The sequence below is a fragment of the Oncorhynchus gorbuscha genome, linkage group LG23, assembly GCF_021184085.1.
Source record: "Oncorhynchus gorbuscha isolate QuinsamMale2020 ecotype Even-year linkage group LG23, OgorEven_v1.0, whole genome shotgun sequence".
NCBI lineage: Eukaryota > Metazoa > Chordata > Actinopteri > Salmoniformes > Salmonidae > Oncorhynchus > Oncorhynchus gorbuscha.
Window position 1 is genome coordinate 50,391,268 of NC_060195.1, and position 20,811 is coordinate 50,412,078.

Consider the following 20,811-nt stretch of genomic DNA (forward strand, 5'->3'; position numbering starts at 1 on the left):
AGACCTTGATGAAGCTATTGGCTAAATGCATTCCATTGTGCTACCAAGAGTTGCTTAATATCTTTTAATCTTCAGGTTGCTCCACTGAGCAGTTATTCGTCTATAAAGGAGAAGTCACACTTGCACAGAATTTACCATCTCTTTACCAAGCTTAAGCCCATTCCCATATCATATTGATAAATACTATCATATTTCATTTGAAGGGGGTAAGATATTTTTCATCCTTTACAGCAACTTTCCCACCCTGGAGTGAATCATAGGCCTCATCTGTGTATCGCTGCTTGGTTCCCACTAGGGTCTCTGGGTGTAAATAAAAATGTGTTGTAGTACTTGAATCAGGTCTCAAGGCCGTGTTTGAAAGTATTTAGCTTACCTTGAGAAAAAAAATATCCACTAAAATATTACTGACTTATTTCTGTCAAAAGATAATTGTTTATGCTTCCATTTTTGGCTCTTCAAGGACTGAGCTAATTTAACTACTAAGACTATCAATTAAGAAAATAATTGATTTTGTGCTTGTATGTGTGCGTGCGTGCGTACGTACGTACATGTGCATGTACGTTTGTGTGATAGTGCATATAGGCATATGTGTGTGTATGACCCTGTTACGTGACAAGCTCTCAATCCCCTTAGATGGCTCATCCACCCTAAGGTTCACTCTTTTTGAAATTACAAACAACTTCTTGATCTCGCCAAGATAGCTTTAAAAACCAGACACACTTTTGGCCTATTTCTCCATTCACTTCCACTTCTTCACAGTTTACAGCCCTTGCTACTTTACTTGTACAGGTTGTCATTTCTTTTTAATATTGCGAACTATTTGCCAATGACACGCGTGACGTTCGGGCGCTAGCTTAGACGGCCATGTCTGAGAGATTGACTTAACGGTGAGCGGATCTCTACACCATAGCCACAATTCCCCACTCCTTAATGCTGTTTATCGGGGGCGCTCAGCATTTAAAAAATGGTTTGTCTGGGGAAAAAAACGATTTTGAAGAGAAAAGGAGGAGTATAGGTGTTGGGAGAAAGAGGTTGTAAGGGAGTAGGGAGACTTAACTCAAAGTCCTGGTTGTCTGTCTGGTTGTCAGTCTTGGCACGGTGTGGACAGGGGACTCGACTGTACCAAGGACTACTTTTTCTCGAGGCTATAAACTGTGATGCACACCCCTTCTTTCAGAAGTGGAAAAGTATGATTCTGAGCAGAAGATTTAGATCGTAGGGCCTCAATAGTCAAGCCCAAAGTCGTCTATCCTCCAATACATGGTGTTAGCACTAGGCGTCTGTCTAAAATTATTGTAGTTCTCTTTCTCCTCATCTCACTTTCTTAATTTCACTCTGACTCCCTATCTTTCTCTCTCTTTCATCCCTCCTCTCTCTTTCCCTCTATCTCTCTTGGTCCCTCTCCTGCTCTCTCTATTTATCTCTCTTTTATCTATCTTGGACGCTCCCCCCTTCTACCTCCCTCTTTTTAAATTTCTCTCTTTCTATCTCTCTGTCCCTCCAGTCCAGCCACACATCACCCAGCTGCGTAACGTGACGGCGGTAGAGGGCAGTGCCGCCATGATCTCCTGCGTGGCTGAGGGGGAGCCGCTCCCTGAGATCTCCTGGAGGAGAGCCAGTGACGGTCAGAGCTTTGCCGATGGAGACAAGGTAACCCTGGGCTGTCACCTGCTCTTACTTCCACCCTCCTTTTCATTGTATGTTGCCTACTGTTGCACTCTACTGGTACCCGTATCACCCTTTCTAGACACATACAGTCCCACGCAAGCAAGCATGCACATAGACACACACACACACACACAGAGAGAGACACACACACACAGACAAGGTAACCCTGTTGTCCATGCTTTTACTGTCCACCTTCCACTTACTGCATTCTGCCTGCAGTCACACAAAGTACCGTCCTCAACCCTCTCTCACCCTTTATTTCTTGCACAGACCAGATGGCCGGTATTAACAAAGAGCACGTCTGAGGAGAATGCTCACCTTTTGAGGATGGATGTGACTGGATCATAGAGTAATTCTCAGTACCGAGACATTTTTTGAGTATACGTTTTGTGGGCCCAGTAATTCCAACATCTCCTTCCTAGAGCTCTTTAGAGGCACTACGTTATATCCACCATGCAATAAGGTATATGTGAAGTAAAAGATTGTTAATTGTGTTACTGAACAAAGAGAGAAAAGGTAGGCCATAAGGGTAAGCTACCTCATCCAAAGATTGGTTATACTCAACAGTGTATCATGGTTCGATGCCATTGGTGACTCATTTGAAACAAAACCATGTTGTATACGACTAGGATGTTTTCAATGAAGACCATTCATCTCTGAGATTCTCGGAGCATACATTGTGAAACATAGTGCCTCAACATACGAAGGTTAAAGAAATGCTCTAATCATGGCTCAGAGTAAACAGACAGCTACCATGTGTTTTTCTGTCATTGTCTCAGTAGCCGCCGAGCACTAATGCTTTTCGAGAGGCGCTGCATTAGCAAAGATGGCTTCTGCTTTCCCCGGGAAAAAGGTCAATGGCTGAGATAAATGAATGTGTGCGTTGGCGTAATCCGCTCAACTTGATAAATCAAGGCACCGAATGAGAGTAAATACTTCTTTGCACGTTGAGGCAAATGAAATTATGGAAATGTGAGTGCCGAACAAACTTGGGCTTTGTGTATACTGCTTCCTTGATGGATGGCCGTGTTCATTTCGGTGAAAAGCTAGTCGCCGCTTCTTTCAATCTGTATATCCAGACACAGCCAGCGTGCTGCTCTCTATTCTCTTATCCAGTACCATAAAACGTAACTCCACTACTTTTATGTCGGTTTTGTTTTGTCTCCTTTTTGCCATGTCGCTAGCCAACTAGCGCATTTGTTTCTCATTAAAGCAAATACAAACCAAGCAAACTAGCTGAGAAACAGTGTACGCTGACTGAAAGTCAATGATACATAGTAACACAGCATTGTGGGTTTCTGTTTAACCTGTTTTCTCTTCTCAATGCCACTGGCGAGGTTATGCTAGCACTAGCAGCGAGCCACTACAGCTCCCCATTCACGACAGCTTAATAAGGTCTTACAGAGAGACGACACTCCCAAGGTCAACAGCCACAGCCACTGTATCTTAACTGAATGAAGAGGATAAGGAAAGATGATGCATCTTGTTTTAACTGATCCAGAGCCAGCACTAATACCATCGGAGAGATTTGCATGGGGTTACTTAGAGTTCAGCTTTGTAGATATCTTATTTAAGATCATGTGTGATCATTGCAGGGTGTAGCAGGGCATGTCCAGAGAGGGCTTCCACTGATCTGCTCTGCTCGCCATCTTTCATCTTCCACCTCCCTTTACCTCTCTCTCTCTCTACCGATCTCTCCCCTTTTCCTCTTGCTATGTGGGCTTGATGTCTCATTCTCTCTCTCTTTCTCCCTCCTTCTGTCTGTCTGTGTCTGAGTGTGTGCTCCTGCAGTGCCACCTGTCCATGTCAGCTCCTCTGCACTGCATATCAAACAGGCTAGTGTCTCAGTCCCTCCCTCCCTCCCTCTCTCTCTCCCTCCTCCCTTTTCTCCCGCCATCGCATCCCTCCTTCTCCCTAGAGAGAGCATCCCTTCCTCAGCCAGTGGAACCTGGGAATAAATAACCCACATCTAGGAGAGAGAGCAAGAGAGATAGAGAATGCATAAAGCCCAGAGTCAGCATTCTCTTCCTCTGGCAGATTTGCTTTCTGCACCCCCCCTGTTTATTTGACAGTGTTTCTATGCACTCCAAATGCAATGTCCAGTTCCACTCCTGAATTGTTCAAATGGACTGTGGAGGGCACCTGCTGTATATGTGCAGTAGCACACTGTGACCATCCTACTGAATGCACCACTTTCATAGCCAACCACAATTATATTAAAAATAATTACATTCAAGGTAAAATAGGATCAAACCAACTTTAATCTACACAAGGCTTCCAGTTGAAGCTCGCATCCGCTACAAGACCATGGTGCTTGCCTACGGAGCTGTGAGGGGAACGGCACCTCAGTACCTCCAGGCTCTGATCAGGCCCTACACCCAAACAAGGGCACTGCGTTCATCCACCTCTGGCCTGCTCGCCTCCCTACCACTGAGGAAGTACAGCTCCCGCTCAGCCCAGTCAAAACTGCTCGCTGCCCTGGCCCCCCAATGGTGGAACAAACTCCCTCACGACGCCAGGACAGCGGAGTCAATCACCACCTTCCGGAGACACCTGAAACCCCACCTCTTTAAGGAATACCTAGGATAGGATAAGTAATCCCTCTCACCCCCCCCCCCCCCTTAAGTTTAAGTGACTGTCCCACTGGATGTCATAAGGTGAATGCACCAATTTGTAAGTCGCTCTGGATAAGAGCGTCTGCTAAATGACTTAAATGTAAGTGACGATTCACTGACTGAGGCATTATAATCGGCATTAACAGCTGGGGCTGGATATGCATCGATTGTTTAGGGAGATCTATAGAGTGGGCGTCGGAGTCAGTGTGAGTCTGCCACATCTGCACACTGCAGGGGCGAGCTCTCAAGAGACACCAAGGCTCAAAACTAAAGGAGAAGGGAGGAAAAGGACACAGAGATGGGTCCCAGAGGGTGGAGAGATATCTATCGGCCAAATTGGCATGGGAACTCCAGGGGTTATGAATACTGGGCCCAGTCCTGCTGGTTTCTAACCCTAGGACTTGATTAATCAATTGCAGTTAATATCTGCTTACGGAGTCAACACAGCTAGCACAGCTGAGTTCAAATAGTATTTGTTTTCTTTCAAATATTAAAATCACCAATGGACTAGTCCCAAAAGTGCAAACCCCACCCATCTGGCACACCAGACAGGCTTGATCAAACTCTCAAAGTATTTGAAGAACCCAAAATATCTCCTTTCTAAGTGATCATGCTGAGCCAGTTTGTCTTTGTTAAGTATCACTGATGATTACAAGGAATGATTGCTGCCCCCAATCTAATTGACCCTTGGCATCAAATTGAGACCATCTGTCTTCACAGTTCTCTATCTAATTATTGCAAATCAATTGATAGTCAATCACATTAATCCTAGCTTGAGGCGTAAAACTGACTTTTACATCAGATACTTGGTTTGACTGAGTGTCAGGGGGATTTAACAGGTTTGAAGGTGTGTGAGTTTGTTATGGAGTAAAAGGTCAACAGAAAAAAGTGTATGTGTGTGGATGGAGTGGATAAAGGAAATTCTTCACATGAGATGTACAGTATGCAATACATTCACGATCCATTTGTTTGTGTGTGTGTGTTTGTTTCTGTGTGTGTGTGTGTGCGCGCATGCATGTGTGCCTGCACAGAGCCAGGATGGGCGTGTGGACGTGCGGGGCCGCCATGGCAAGTCCATGTTGACCATCAGTGGGGTGAAGCTAACTGACTTAGGCCGTTTTGACTGTGAGGCCCTCAGCAGGATCGGGGGCCACCAAAAGAGCATGTTCCTCGATATCGAGTGTAAGTACAGTTTGAGAACAAAAACACACATGCCTACACAGTTACAGTATACACACACAAGTTTGCACATCTGCACAGTATACAAACAATGGGAATGGTGCACAGCCGCTACCTCGCTTTTTAACCAAGGTGCATGAATTGAGGCTCAAACTGAAGTAGAGATAAGATTCTCTATTGGAGGACAATGGAATTTAATTTTAAAAAAGCTTCTTCATTATTACATCTAAAACCAATACAACCTGTTTGCACAAGCAAAGCATCAAAACCACACACACAAATCTGTTGACTTGTAATATTCCATTGTTAAACAGTGTTTCTGTTTTCCCTTTTTAGCAAATGCTAGATTAATCACAACAGAGTTGCCTGCCCCCCAGAAAGGCTAAGTAGTAGGAGGATATCCTGCTGCATTATTTATCCCCCCACCACACACACACTTCCTGGTGAAATAACTGCTTCCTCAAGTACTCTTTAATAATAAGATTAAAGCTAAAGATCTCACCATCTCATTTCAGAACACAGTTCAATTCAATCCAATGGTGCTTTAAACATTTGATGCATACAATCACATATTTGTGATCATTGTTGAGTGGCCCCTGCAGTGTACCATTGCAAATATGTGATTGTAAACAGTAGCAACAGAACATCTGATGCAACAAACGTGTCTAAACATTTGTCTGAAAGCATCTAAAAAATGTTTTGTACTGATGGGAAATAAATGTCTTCACAACTTTATTTCTCAATTTCACTTTTTATTGTAAAAGATAAATGCGATCTTCATCATCCAAACATCACACGAAACACATCGACAGCCAAACTCATTCCATAAACTAGTCTAAATAACAGGTTACGCTAACGAAAAAACAAAACATAAGTTAGCGACCTAAAAGTTAGATTTGTTTACAATGTACCACATCTCTGGTGAGCACAAGGGAGAAATGTGATACTGTTTAGAAAATAGCTGTGTGTCAGCTAAGCTAACAGCAGCTAAATACTTTATGATGGCAGCCATGTTTGTTTGTTTGACAAGCGAAAACTCCGTAATCCCAGAATGCCATTCATTATAAGACACAAACAAACATAGTCAAAGAAGGCTGCGCCTATTGCCTGAAAAAAATAGAAGCACATGACTTGACAAGTTGTTTACCATTTTTAACAAATCACAAAGGACACAGATGATCACCCCAAATACAAGCCTACTGCCTAGCCTAGCCGTAGCGCGAAAGCTAGACAGGGACGAAACTATTTTAGAGGGGTTTTCAAGTCCATGGGCTGTAGAAATGGGGGAAGGTATTGTGTGGAGATATGAAGCAGAAAATACTACTATAATGGGGGATTTATCAATAAATGGGGAGCAAACACAGGAGAAGTTTATACGCTAGATAAAAGTAAAACCCCTTGAAATGGGGGGTCTGAGCTGGCAACCATGAGTTACCGTAGTTACAATCTGATGCCGCATTCAAAACAACTGGGAACTCAGAAATCTCCGACTTCCGATTTCAATGCGTTCAAGACAACTGGGAAGTCTGAAAAAAACTATCTCCGACTTGGGAAAACTAGTTTTGAACAGTCGTCCAACTTGGGAAATTGGGCCTCTTTATAAAGCTCCAACTTTCTTACCTGAAAATCACTAATGTCATGATTTGATCTCGTATTTTTCCCAGTTCCCAGTTATCTTGAAAGCACCATAAGTCAGTCGAGTGAACTATGCCCTCACTTAATTTTTTTTACAACGTCTTTGGTCTGACAGATGCTTACGTGACAACCAGAATGCATTGTCAACAAACATGGCGGCACACATAGCTGGCAAATAGCTTAGCATTAGCTCATCATAATCATTACACATCATATGTGTCCATTAAATCTATGCAAGAGTTGTAATGCATGATTTGTCACTAGTACTTCAAAACGTGAATAAAACAGTAAATACATTACATTACATACATATTGTATGCTACAGCGGGAATGACAACACAATATACAGAAAATAAGGAACTTACTTTGATAGGAATGCACACGTCCAAAGTTATTATCTGCGAATAAACAGCAACGAAGGCAATGCCCGCGCCAGCCAGAAACTGTGCCAGGTGGGAAAAGTTTGTGCAAGACCTGTTCTGCCTAGAGATGTGCAATGTCTTCATACTTGATCTGGGGGAAAACTGGGGAAGTGCTTGGGCTCTCGTTGAAGAGAGAAGTTTGTCCGGCTCAGTCTCAAACATAAATTGTCACTAAAATTGAAATGGGCTACTTCTTATGTGAAGGAATGATGAGGCGTACTGCACCTCCATTCAATCTGTTGTTAGAAAATAAAACTTGTTAGAAAATACAAAAAATTTGACAAGTTGAAACAGCCTATAGATAATTATCAGGCAGCATGCCTTGATTTGAGGGCAGTGTAGGTTAACTGTCTTGTTGCATAACAACCACATTTTGGAACAGTGAGTGGATTCTGACATCACACGCATAAAAAACTCACGTTGGAGCGACCATTTGAGATATTTGGAACTCGCGTGAAAGGCTAATGGCATGAAACACACACTGCACCTCAAGTAGAGATGCAATAAGCAACTATATAGACAACAGGTGTCTGTCTTTTCTAACAAACTTGCTATAAGTGGCACCCTTTGAGGTGAGCATGCATGACAACACTGCCATCACTTTTCCCACGCCACCCTCAGAGCAGTGACCCATCAAGTCCTCCCTCAACACATGACAGTCAGAAAGTAGATGGACAAAATAGGCCCAAGAGGTGTGTGACTGAGCGTAGCAGCGGCCAACTGTCACCGCAGAGCTAATTAGCTCATTTATTTAGTCTGTGGCGGGACGAAAGGAGGTAGAGGCACATCCTCCTTTGTGACAAAGCGCCAAGCATCAATCTCCCTAATGGAATACTGCGAGCAAGCATAAAACAGACCATAATGCCACTCTACTGACTACTGGATGAATGCAGCATCGAGCAGTGATGGCAAACGGCCCCTCAATGCAGTGGGGGGATTGTTCATTAGAGCCCATCCAGCTCGTCACCCCAGATTCATACACACACACACACACACAACGACACACACACACACACACTCGGAAAGAGTATCGTAATGGAGATCTCTCGCTCAGCATGAGGTGTCTTCAATTAAGTTGAAGCTTCCTTTTAACTTTAGCGAGAGTGTATTGATGAGACACCCTTTTCACTCACCCAACAACCCATCTTTTGGATTTTTCATCTCAGATTTTCTGGCTGTTTCTTATTTGACTGGTTAAGCACGACTTGGAAGCTAACCGACCAATCATGTTGTGTCTTGGATAGACATGCCCAAGTTCCAGACCAACCAAACCATCTTTTACTCGTGGGAGGGCAACCCAGTAAACATCAGCTGTGACGTCAAGTCCAACCCGCCCGCCACCATGCTGTGGAGGAGAGAACGCCTCACCATCTCAGCCGAGGGCACTGCCAACACACGCATCCACACGACCGACAGCAAGTCCCTGCTAGAGGTGGGTATAGGAAGCAACAGGGCACCCGCCGGTAACAATCTAACTTCAGAAATAAAAATCATCCCCAGCTTCCAAGTGGTCTATTCAACTCCTTTCCTCTCCTCTGCATCTCTTCCCTAGGTCATTGCCAAAAATAAGGGTTGAATGAAAGAAACAATTATTTATAATGGCTAAACTAGTGTGACCCAAAGTCTTCACTCAGTGTAATGCCAGTGTTATTGTATTGACTTAGCTCTGGTCTCTGTGCTCACTCAAATGTTTGTCCCTAGGTCACCCCAGTGTCCGACAGGGATTTCGGACGCTACAACTGCACGGCCCGGAACAACATCGGAGTGAAATACCAGGAGTTCATCTTGGCCCAGGCAGGTAAGTGCTGGCCTCCATAAAGTAACCAATCCTCCCTCATTATAGCACATTGGACTTTTTTGATATCATACATATGGAATCGGGTAAACCATGCACCTCAACATATCAAAGTTCATTCATCAATCAAATAGTTCCAACTGTGTATCATCCATGTGGCATGATTGACCAAATATCGCCCCAATCATTCAATTAAATATCTAGTGCTGACCAAAGCAACAAAATGCCACTTCATATAGTATCTTCCAACTGTTTTGCACCCCTCTCTCTCTCTTGTTGTTGATAACCTCCTTGTTTGCTGTTACCATGGCAGTAAATCCCATAACCACCCCCCAACCTCTATTTAGCCTACCCTAATCTCATATGGTTCTCACTGATTTAACATACTGTAGCTCCCCCTATTTACTAAAGTACCGCCTAAGTACGGTTTATGTTCAAATCAAATAAAATCAAATTGTATTTGTCACATACACATGGTTAGCAGATGTTAATGCGAGTGTAGCGAAATGCTTGTGCTTCTAGTTCAGACAATGCAGTGATAACCAACAAGTAATCTAACTAACAATTCCAAAACTACTGTCTTATACACTGTGTAAGGGGAGAAAGAATATGTACATAAGGATATATGAATGAGTGATGGTACAGAGCAGCATACAGTAGATGGTATCGAGTACAGTATATGCATATGAGATGAGTATGTAGACAAAGTAAACAAAGTGGCATAGTTAAAGTGGCTAGTGATACAAGTATTACATAAGAATGCAGTCGATGATGTAGAGTACAGTATATACGTATGCATATGAGATGAATAATGTAGGGTAAGTAACATTATATAAGGTAACATTGTTTAAAGTGGCTAGTGATATATTTACATCATTTCCCATCAGTTCCCATTATTAAAGTGGCTGGAGTTGGGTCAGTGTCAATGACAGTGTGTTGGCAGCAGCCACTCAATGTTAGTGGTGGCTGTTTAACAGTCTGATGGCCTTGAGATAGAAGCTGTTTTTCAGTCTCTCGGTCCCAGCTTTGATGCACCTGTACTGACCTCGCCTTCTGGATGATAGTGGGGTGAACAGGCAGTGGTTCGGTTGGTTGATGTCCTTGATGATCTTTATGGCCTTCCTGTAACATCGGGTGGTGTAGGTGTCCTGGAGGGCAGGTAGTTTGCCCCCGGTGATGCGTTGTGCAGACCTCACTACCCTCTGGAGAGCCTTACGGTTGAGGGCGGAGCAGTTGCCGTACCAGGCGGTGATACAGCTCTGCTCTCGATTGTGCATCTGTAGAAGTTGAGATAATACACATTCTAACTATTCAACTTTAGCGACTTGTACGACTTATTTGGAACGTTTGAGAATCAATTGTTGAATCTGGTTTTGTGCACAGACCTTCATAGCTCAAACTTCCCTTTGTGTGTGTGTGTGTGTGTGTGTGTGTGCGCGCGCATGCATTTATACTCGTGTGTTACATTACATTACATTTAAGTCATTTAGCAGACGCTCTTATCCAGAGCGACTTACAAATTGGTGCATTCACCTTATGACATCGAGTGGAACAGTCACTTTACAATAGTGCATCTAAATCTTAAAGGGGGGTGAGAGGGATTACTTATCCTATCCTAGGTATTCCTTAAAGAGGTGGGGTTTCAGGTGTCTCCGGAAGGTGGTGATTGACTCCGCTGTCCTGGCGTCGTGAGGGAGTTTGTTCCACTATTGGGGGGCCAGAGCAGCGAACAGTTTTGACTGGGCTGAGCGGGAGCTGTACTTCCTCAGTGGTAGGGAGGCGAGCAGGCCAGAGGTGGATGAACGCAGTGCCCTTGTTTGGGTGTAGGGCCTGATCAGAGCCTGGAGGTACTGAGGTGCCGTTCCCCTCACAGCTCCGTGTTTTTGTGTATGCTGCATATCAGTGTGTACGTGCATTGCTGTGTGTGCGTTTATGCTTGCCCAGATAGCGTTTTCCAACTGTTTTGCACCCCTCTCGCTCTGTTTTGTTGTTGATAACCTACTTATTTGCCATTTCCATGGCAGTAAATCCACTAAACCCCCACACAACCACCCCCCAACCTCTATTTAGCCTAACCTAATCTCAAATAGTGCTCGCTGATTTAACGTAGTTCCCTCTATTTACTAAAGTACCCCCTAATTTATGGTGCATAGAGCTGGCTAATATAAAATAACACAGTCCAATTCACTTTAGTCCAGATTCAATTACTTCAAACACAGGGCCTCTTAGAAGTAGAATTCTGAGAAAAAGGACTTACAATGTAGTTTTAAGAGATATTATTCCACACACACACACACACCCATATATCCATATTCGCATACATGCACACACACGTCGGAATACACCTTTCAAACACACAGAGACACCTTTACAAACTCTCTCTCTGTCACACACACAGACACAATCACTAAAGGAAAGTGAACAAGTCTTCGCTCAATTAAGATTCAGATCTCTTTCCCTTTATCGCAATGAATGGAGTGTCGCCACATTGTGATTAACAAACCAAAAGACTAAAACTGAGGTTTGGGGATCCATGAAGTGAAACAATGGGTCCTTCATACACACTCTCCCGCCCATCAGTTGGATTCAGCTTCAAAGTCTGATCATTAAAGAGAGAGGAAAGTCTAGTGTGACAACTCTAGATTGAAGACTGTGAGCCAACTACCCCGCTATATGCTAACACTTGATTCATGATCAGTTCATTCCTATGGAAACCGTGTCGCAGCACTAACCCACTTATGCAACTCCTTATGTAACTTGAATGATATTATGAATGTTACTGATGCAAGTAAATGGCAGGTCATAGTTGAAAAGTCATGCATTATCCCTGATGTTAAGAAGTTTTGGGCCTGAATTCACAAAGCCTTTCAGAGTAAGAGTACTGAACAACTGTAGGATCAGGTTCACCCTCTTATTCATTATGACTTAAAAGGTTAAATCAGATCAGTACTCTTACTCTGAGATGCATCGGGAATATGGTCTTTGATGTATTACTCAAGATACCATGGGGTTGTGCCAAGTTAAAAATGCAGTATTATAAGACTGTTAAGGATTGACTCTGATGGCTGAACTGCCTATACCCACAGTGTTAGCAAAGATAGTTAAATTAGTCTCCCTTCCCACTCTAACTTTGTCATATAGCAACAGAGATTGAAAGAAATACAGTTTATGTGTAAATAATAACTTGTCGTTAGATACACATTGTAACTATGCAACTTTTCCAACGTGTATGACTTATTTAGAAGGAATCCACTGGGTTCTCAGAATCAATTGTTGAATCAGGCTTCGTACATACACATTCATAGCTCAATCTTTGCTTTTATCCATATGGTTGATGGTTTCCCTTTGAGTCTGTGTGTGTGTGTTCACATGGCCTTTCCTGTGTGTGTGTGTGTGTGTGTGTGTGTGTGTGTGTGTGTGTGTGTGTGTGTGTGTGTGTGTGTGTGTGTGTGTGTGTGTGTGTGTGTGTGTGTGTGTGTGTGTGTGTGTGTGTGTGTGTGTGTGTGTGTGTGTGTGTGTGTGTGTGTGTGTGTGTGTACGTGCGTGCGTGCGTGCATGCATTTATACTAGTGTGCGTGCAGGCTGCATATCAGTGTGTACGTGTGTGTGCTTATGCTGGTGTTTGTACTTGTGTGCATGTGTGTGCCGATTGTGTGTAGCCCCACAATCATGCTGAAAGGCCTCTCTCTACTTAATGTATTCCTGGTCTTATAAAAGAGAGGCTCTGTAGGACAGCAACGGTTTCTTTTGATTTGCTCAAAGCCCTGTGGCTCCACCAGATAAAAGGGAAGTGTTTGTGTGATAACGGGATTGACTCAACCGCTGATAAATATAATGGCCTTGGCTTTTTTTTATTTTTACGCCTGAACACTGTATGTGGGTTAACACAAAGCATTCTGCGTTGTAAAACCCAATAAGGCTGAGTTGCCATAGCGACATCTTTGTATCACTTGTGAGAGTTTTTTCATTTGCCAATAACTACACACCAACGATATTATGTTTCCAAACAAATAGAGACATCAATTTAATGTTTCTGAAGGGTTAGCGGAACTGATGTTTGGATGTGTGTTGTTTCAGTGGGGGACGGTTATGAGTGTGACACTTATTTCTCTGCTTTTTTTGTAGACGTGCCCTCCAACCCGTACTCGGTGCGCTTGTCGGCCGTGTCACAGCGCATCGCCACGGTGACATTCATGAAACCCGACTCACATGGCGGTGTACCCATTGGCCACTACCTGGTCAACTACAAAGAAGTGGGCTCGCAGGACTGGAGAGACGTCAAGTCACATGGCGTCCAGAGTGAGCGTGTTCCCCTATTTCCTCTGTTTTGTTCTTCATTATCCCTATTCTGATCATTGTCACTGTCATTATGTCATCATCATTGTTATTTTCATTGCCATCATTATCATCTACATCAAAATGGACATCATTTTCATCATCATCATAATCGTCAACAACATTTTTGTCACCATCAATCATCATCGTCATTATCGTCATAAAAATGTACAATCATTATCAACAATGGTACGGACATTCTAGATGACCATCTCCATTATAGCAACATATCTCATGTTTTCTCACATTTACAGTGGGGCAAAAAAGTATTTAGTTAGACACCAATTGTGCAAGTTCTCCCACCTAAAAATATGAGAGAGGCCTGTAATTTTCATCATAGGTACACTTCAACTATGTAATGAAAAATAAAATCCAGAAAATCACATTGTAGGATTTTTAATGAATTTATTTGCAAATAATAGTGGAAAATAAGTATTTGGTCACCTACAAACAAGCATGATTTCTGGCTCTCACAGACCTGTAACTTCTTATTTAAGAGGCTCCTCTGTCCTCCACTCGTTACCTGTATTAATGGCACCTGTTTGAACTTGTTATCAGTATAAAAGACACCTGTCCACAACCTCAAACAGTCACACTCCAAACTCCACTATGGCCAAGACCAAAGAGCTGTCAAAAGACACCAGAAACAAAATTGTAGACCTGCACCAGGCTGGGAAGACTGAATCTGCAATAGGTAAGCAGCTTGGTTTGAAGAAATCAACTGTGGGAGTAATTATTAGGAAATGGAAGTAATACAAGACCACTGATAATCTCCCTCGATCTGGGGCTCCACGCAAGATCTCACCCCGTGGGGTCAAAATGATCACAAGAACGGTGAGCAAAAATCCCAGAACCACACGGGGGGACCTAGTGAATGACCTGCAGAGAGCTGGGACCAAAATAACAAAGCCTACCATCAGTAACACACTATGCCGCCAGGGACTCAAATCCTGCAGTGCCAGACGTGTCCCCCTGCTTAAGCCAGTATATGTCCAGGCCCGTCTGAAGTTTGCTAGAGAGCATTTGGATGATCCAGAAGAAGATTGGGAGAATTTAATATGGTCAGATGAAACCAAAATACTTGTCATGTTTGGAGGACAAAGAATGCTAAGTTGATGAAACCAAAATATAACTTTTTGGTAAAAACTCAACTTGTCGTGTTTGGAGGACAACGAATGCTGAGTTGCATCCAAAGAACACCATACCTACTGTGAAGCATGGGGGTGGAAACATCATGCTTTGGGGCTCTTTTTCTGCAAAGGGACCAGGACGACTGATCCGTGTAAAGGAAAGAATGAATGGGGCCATGTATCGTGAGATTTTGAGTGAAAACCTCCTTCCATCAGCAAGGGCATTGAAGATGAAACGTGGCTGCGTCTTTCAGCATGACAATGATCCCAAACACACCACCCGGGCAACGAAGGAGTGGCTTCGTAAGAAGCATTTCAAGGTCCTGGAGTGGCCTAGCCAGTCTCCAGATCTCAACCCCATAGAAAATCTTTGGAGGGAGTTGAAAGTCTGTGTTGCCTAGCAACAGCCCCAAAACATAACTGCTCTAGAGGAGATCTGCATGAAGGAATGGGCCAAAATACCAGCAACAGTGTGTGAAAACTTTGTGAAGACTTACAGAAAACGTTTGACCTCTGTCATTGCCAACAAAGGGTATATAACAAAGTATTGAGATAAACTTTTGTTATTGACCAATTACTTATTTTCCACCATAATTTCTAAATACATTCATTAAAAATCCTACAATGTAATAAAAAATAAAAAAATAAAAAATAATATGCCATTTAGCAGACGCTTTTATCCAAAGCGACTTACAGTCATGTGTGCATACATTCTACGTATGGGTGGTCCCGGGAATCGAACCCACTACCCTGGCGTTACAAGCGCCATGCTCTACCAACTGAGCTACAGAAGGACCACAATGTGTTTTTCTGGATTTTTTTTCTCTCAATTTGTCTGTCGTAGTTGAAGTGTACCTATGATGAAAATTACAGGCCTCTCTCATCTTTTTAAGTGGGAGAACTTGCACAATTGGTGGCTGACTAAATACTTTTTTGCCCCACTGTACATGCTTTACAAAAAGCTGCCGTAAGGTTAGGTCTTTCACTGCAAGGTCCTGCTCACCTAAGCCAGACTAAGGTCCTTGATGAACCTTTGTTTCCGCACATTAGTCCCCGTCCTCACACAAACATGTCGAACCAGTGAACCAGACAAACAAGCGTGAACAGGAAGCCGTTGCTCCTTGATTCGCGCTGCGAACCGTCTCTCTGCGGCAAGCCTCCACAAGATCAAGAGGCCTCCTACTCTTTGGTTATAAAGCCTGTGAAAGGGAGGGGTAGGGAGAGAGGGGGGGAGGGCAGCTAACCAGCAGGTCTGAAAAGCAACTGTCTTTCCCTTTCCACTCTGGCTCCACGACTCAAAATTGATTTTAGAGGCACTCAGGGGAGTGGGTGTGAGTAATGTGGAGGACTTCAAAAAAAGATCACCTCAGAAGGACGAATTCTCAGACGATAAGCAGGTCTGACAAACCTGAAGGGCTTATCGCTAATATCCCTCATTTTGGAGTCTATTACAATAGTGAGATGGAAGGCCGAGAATGCTGAGAAGCATGGAAGCATTGAGGGATAGAGAGAGAACAAAGTGACATATACAGGCAATGTGAACAGAAAGAAAGACAGACGGAGTTAAAGAGGATAGAATGAAAGAGAAAATATGAAGTAGATGGAGAGAAAAAAAAACAAATAAGATTTTAGAGAGAAAGAGAGAGATTTGGGAGAGGGAGATATTCGAGAGAGATGTACAGTGAGTAAGAAATCAAGGTTGTGAAGTATATTGTATGAATTCTTAAATGGTGTTAGTTCTTGTGTTCCAATCCCCACTTGTTTCACCACCTCCCTTGTCTCGAGGTGAGCGCGTTAACGGAGATAGCCAAATCAACTAATTACCAGTTGCAAATATTATTTGGAGCCACTTCAGGGACTTAATAGTAATGATGCACTTTACACTATAAAACAGCTCTGTGTATAATGAGTTGTCATAATTTGCTCATCTGAATGCCACTGGCGCTCACTAAAGGTCTCGTCAAACCCCTGGTACAGCCAAAATGTTAGCAATTAGCTCATTTAGCATTTAGATCCCCCATTATTCAATTGCAAAGCAGCCATTATCCTTAGTGCACTTTTACAGCTGTGCAAGTTGCAAAACAACAACCTTCACCCATGTTCAGCGAATCCCTATTTTATTTTTTTATTTCACCTTTATTTAACCAGGTAAGCTAGTTGAGAACAAGTTCTCATTTACAACTGCAATCTGGCCAAGATAAAGCAAAGCAGTGCGACTCAAACAACAACACAGAGTTACACATGGAATAAACAACCTTAGTCAATAACACAATAGAAAAAAATAAAGTCTATATACAGTGTGTGCAAATGGCGTGAGGAGGCAAGGCAATAAATAGGGCAAAACTGGTTGTCTAGTGCATTGGGGACAGAAAATAAAAGGAGCAGATTTCTGGGCATGGAAGAATAGATTCAGGGCATAATGTACAGACAGGGGTATGGTGGGGTGCGTGTACAGTGGAGGTAAACCCAGGCACTGAGTGATGATAAGAGAGGTTGCATCTCTGGACGGGCTAGTTATGCTGGGTGAGGTTATCATGTGTGCGGTAGGTGGGGCAAAGGAGGTATTTGGGGCATGTTGAGTGGGACTAGGGGCTCCGCAGTAAACTAAGACAATAATAATTATCCTAAACAACAGTGTTTAAGGCATATTGACATTTGAGAGAGACATAAAGCGAGGCATAAAGTAATCACAGGTGTTGATTGGGAGAGCTAGCTAAGTTAACAACGGGTAAGACAACAGCTATTCCGCTAAGACAACAGCAACAGGTAAAATGGCGATGAATGGGCAGAGAGGGTCGGTTAACTACACACACGGGCCTGAGTTGGGATCGACAGATAAACAAAATGGAGTACCGTGATTAATGAACAGTCCAGCAGGCATCAGCTATGTAGCCAAGGGATAATAACGTCCAGTGAACAGCAATAGATGGAACAGGGAAGCCGCGGGGTAGTCGTTACTACGCTAGCACACGGGAGACACAGCGTTTAAATTTAGCAGGCCGGGGTACGTAGATGCGTCTGCTCCGACATTCGGTGAAGGCCGATTGAGGGCACAGCGGATGGAGTTAAGTTGGCAAACCAGTCGTGGTGGCACGGCTGGGCGCCGTGTCGACAAAGGATCCAGACCAGATGGCGAAAGAGGTAATTGTAGTTGTAGTCATTTAGTTTGCTAGCCAGGAGATGCGCCTGCGTCTGTGATCACAGAGTTGGCCGGGAGGTGGGCCTGGCTCAGGGCTAGCTTCAGGGCTGGGTCACTCGGTGGCAGCTAGCTGTGATGATCAGGAGTAATTGTCCAGGGTTTACGGCAGGAATCCGGCATTGTAGTGGAGAAAACAATTCGATGCTGGCAAGTATTATCCAGGCAAAAAAAATGGCTGGTGTCTGTGCAGAAGGAAAGGCCGCTAGCAGTGGCTAACAATGGCTAAATAGCTAGTAGCTAATTAGCTGGCTAGCTTCTGATGGAGGTTCTTGGCTATAATGTCTAAAAAATTGCGGATCCGTGTCACATTGTGTGAGGCCGGCTACCGGAAGATATATTTAATGAAAAATGGAAAAGAGATTGAAATTAATTGAAATATATACAAAAAAAGACGAACAATAAAAAGTACACGAGAGGACGACAAACCACGTCTGCACTGCTACTCCATCTTGGATACCTAACTAGGCATGAATGTCCTTTTGTAAATTCCGCATGATGAACTATGTAAATTACTTTATTGTAGAATTTACATAGAAATCTATGATTTTGAGCTGACTGCTGAGAAAATGTTATTAAGCTCTACTGATTATTATATTGCTATTTTAGGAGTGGTTGTATGATCTAATGGCTTTGTTAGAGAACGACCAATATGGATTTTGTAGGGTCGATGTCGATACCGTTTTTTTTGAGGAGCCGATGGCCAATATTGTAGGCTGATATTCAATATCATTACATTTGAAAATGTTCAAGATGTTATTGACAGATGCGTATCATTTCACTGCACACTGTGAAGTTGTCACATAGTATTTTGGTAGAGTTTAAGAGTTCCAAAGACATGTTGTCCGACTCCGAACATTGATGCTGAAGCTTTACTATCTACTGATCCCAGAGAATCAACAAAGGAGTACTACTGTTTTCAGACTGTTTCCACACAAACAGCACTCCCACATATTGGCATTGAGCCCTTACAGCTTTACCTTCTATACCTTCTCTCTGTCCATGAATGGAAGGAGGCAAGGAGGAAGAATGCTGGCTAGCTCAGCTGCAGTGGAATAATCACCCAACACAGCTAGGTACACAGATCCCCCTGTGTCACTCCACTATGGTACGTCCCACCCCCTGTATTGACAAGAGAGTGGACCTGATAGGAACAGGGGATTTGTGGCACTAGCATTAGTTTTACCATATGCTGCGGTCCCCCCTTTGACACATAGTGGTGTTAGTAGCTCTGTTAGCGATTAGCTTTAGGGTAGCTGGCGACCCCGCCACTCCCATTGACAGATAGTGGTGTTTGTGGCACTGTTAACTGATGCTGTTAGTGTGTTAAGCCAGCTTGTTTACCAGGTGGAACAAAGAGGAGCTGGGGTGGATTAGTGGGATTCAACAGAGAGGAGTGAGAGGTGGTAGGCGTCTCTCACATACATACACACACAGCGTGAGAGGTTTCACTCTCGCAGCTATCCATTTCGCTGTCACTCCACAAAAATCTGTGTCTGTCTGTATCCCTCTGACTTTCTACGTTTCTTTGTATTTCTCTATTTTTCTCTTTGAATCTCTCTCTTATTCTGTCTCTGTCTTTTCTCTTCTCTCTGTCTTTCTGTATGTCTCTATCCCTCTAACTCTCTGTCTCTCTGTGAACAAGCTAACAACATGATAATGTGCTAACTGACGCTCTCATTCTGGTTCTCCTCCTACAGCGATAGTACTGCTGACAGGCCTAGAGCCCAACACCACCTACGAAGTGAGAGTGGCTGCAGTCAATGGGAAGGGCCAGGGGGAGTTCAGTCACACGGAGTCCTTCCAGACTTTACCCATACGTGAGCCCAGCCCTCCGGCAGTGCATGGCCAGAGAGGGATGGGAAAGACCTACCGGCTGGGTCTTGTCAAGCAAGACGACGGGGGCATGCCCATCGTGGAGTACATTGTCAAGTACAAGACAGTGAGTAGCTGGATGTCAGGATTTCCATTAAATACAACCATACATTCTTAGAAAAAAAGGTGCTTAGTAGAACCATAAGGTTTTTCAATTAGTCCCAATTGGGGAACCTTTTTTGGTGCTCGGTAGAACCCGTTGCAGAAGGTTCTACATAGAACCTTCTATGAAGGGTTCTTCCAAGAACCTTTTTATATTTTAAGGGTTCTTCTTAGAACCCTCCATGAACTGTTCAGCTAGCTTTATTTGCATATGGTTTATGGCAATACAGTACATGCACTGAGTGTACAAAACATTAAGAACACCTGCTCTTTCCATGACATAGACTGACCAGGTGATTCCAAGTGAAAGCTTGGATTAATAACACTTGTTAAATCCATTTCAATCCGTGTTGATGAAGGGGAGGAGACAGGTTAAAGACAATTGAGACATGGATTGTGTATGTTGTGCCATTCAGAGGGCGAATGGGCAAGACAAAAAATTTAAGTGTCAAGAACTGCAACGCTGCTGGGTTTTTCATGCTCATCAGTTTCCCGTGTGTATCAAGAATGGTGCACCACCCAAAGGACCTCCAGCCACTGTGGAAAGCATTGGAGTCAACATGGGCCAGTATCCCTGTGGAACGCTTTCGACACCTTGTAGAGTCCATGGCCACGGCTAAGAACCACAGTATTTACGGACTGCCAGTGCTCCTGAACAAGGCCAATTTGGTCCAAGCATTTTCAACCACACAATTACCACCGAGTCAAGATGGCCACTTCTACCCTAAGGCACTCTCGTAAAACACAATCACCGGACCACAAGTAGTTTTTGTTCTAGTTTAATGGTAGTAGATAATGTTGCATACCTCCACTTAAGGTAATAGCAAATAGCAGTGACAATCACATTACTTTGACTGTG

At 43.5% G+C, this 20,811-nt stretch overlaps 1 protein-coding gene across 3 annotated transcripts in view; it reads left to right on the plus strand.

Moving 5' to 3' along the window:
* LOC124011314 (neural cell adhesion molecule 2-like) overlaps window positions 1–20,811 on the plus strand; it is a 457,182-nt gene that overhangs the window by 378,448 nt on the left and 57,923 nt on the right. For all 3 annotated transcript variants that reach the window (XM_046324554.1, XM_046324556.1, XM_046324555.1), the window contains exons 8-13: window positions 1,505–1,650; window positions 5,315–5,465; window positions 8,764–8,951; window positions 9,221–9,317; window positions 13,440–13,613; window positions 19,676–19,917. In XM_046324554.1, coding sequence (XP_046180510.1) covers window positions 1,505–1,650; window positions 5,315–5,465; window positions 8,764–8,951; window positions 9,221–9,317; window positions 13,440–13,613; window positions 19,676–19,917 — 998 coding nt within the window. The remainder of the gene's footprint in view (window positions 1–1,504; window positions 1,651–5,314; window positions 5,466–8,763; window positions 8,952–9,220; window positions 9,318–13,439; window positions 13,614–19,675; window positions 19,918–20,811) is intronic.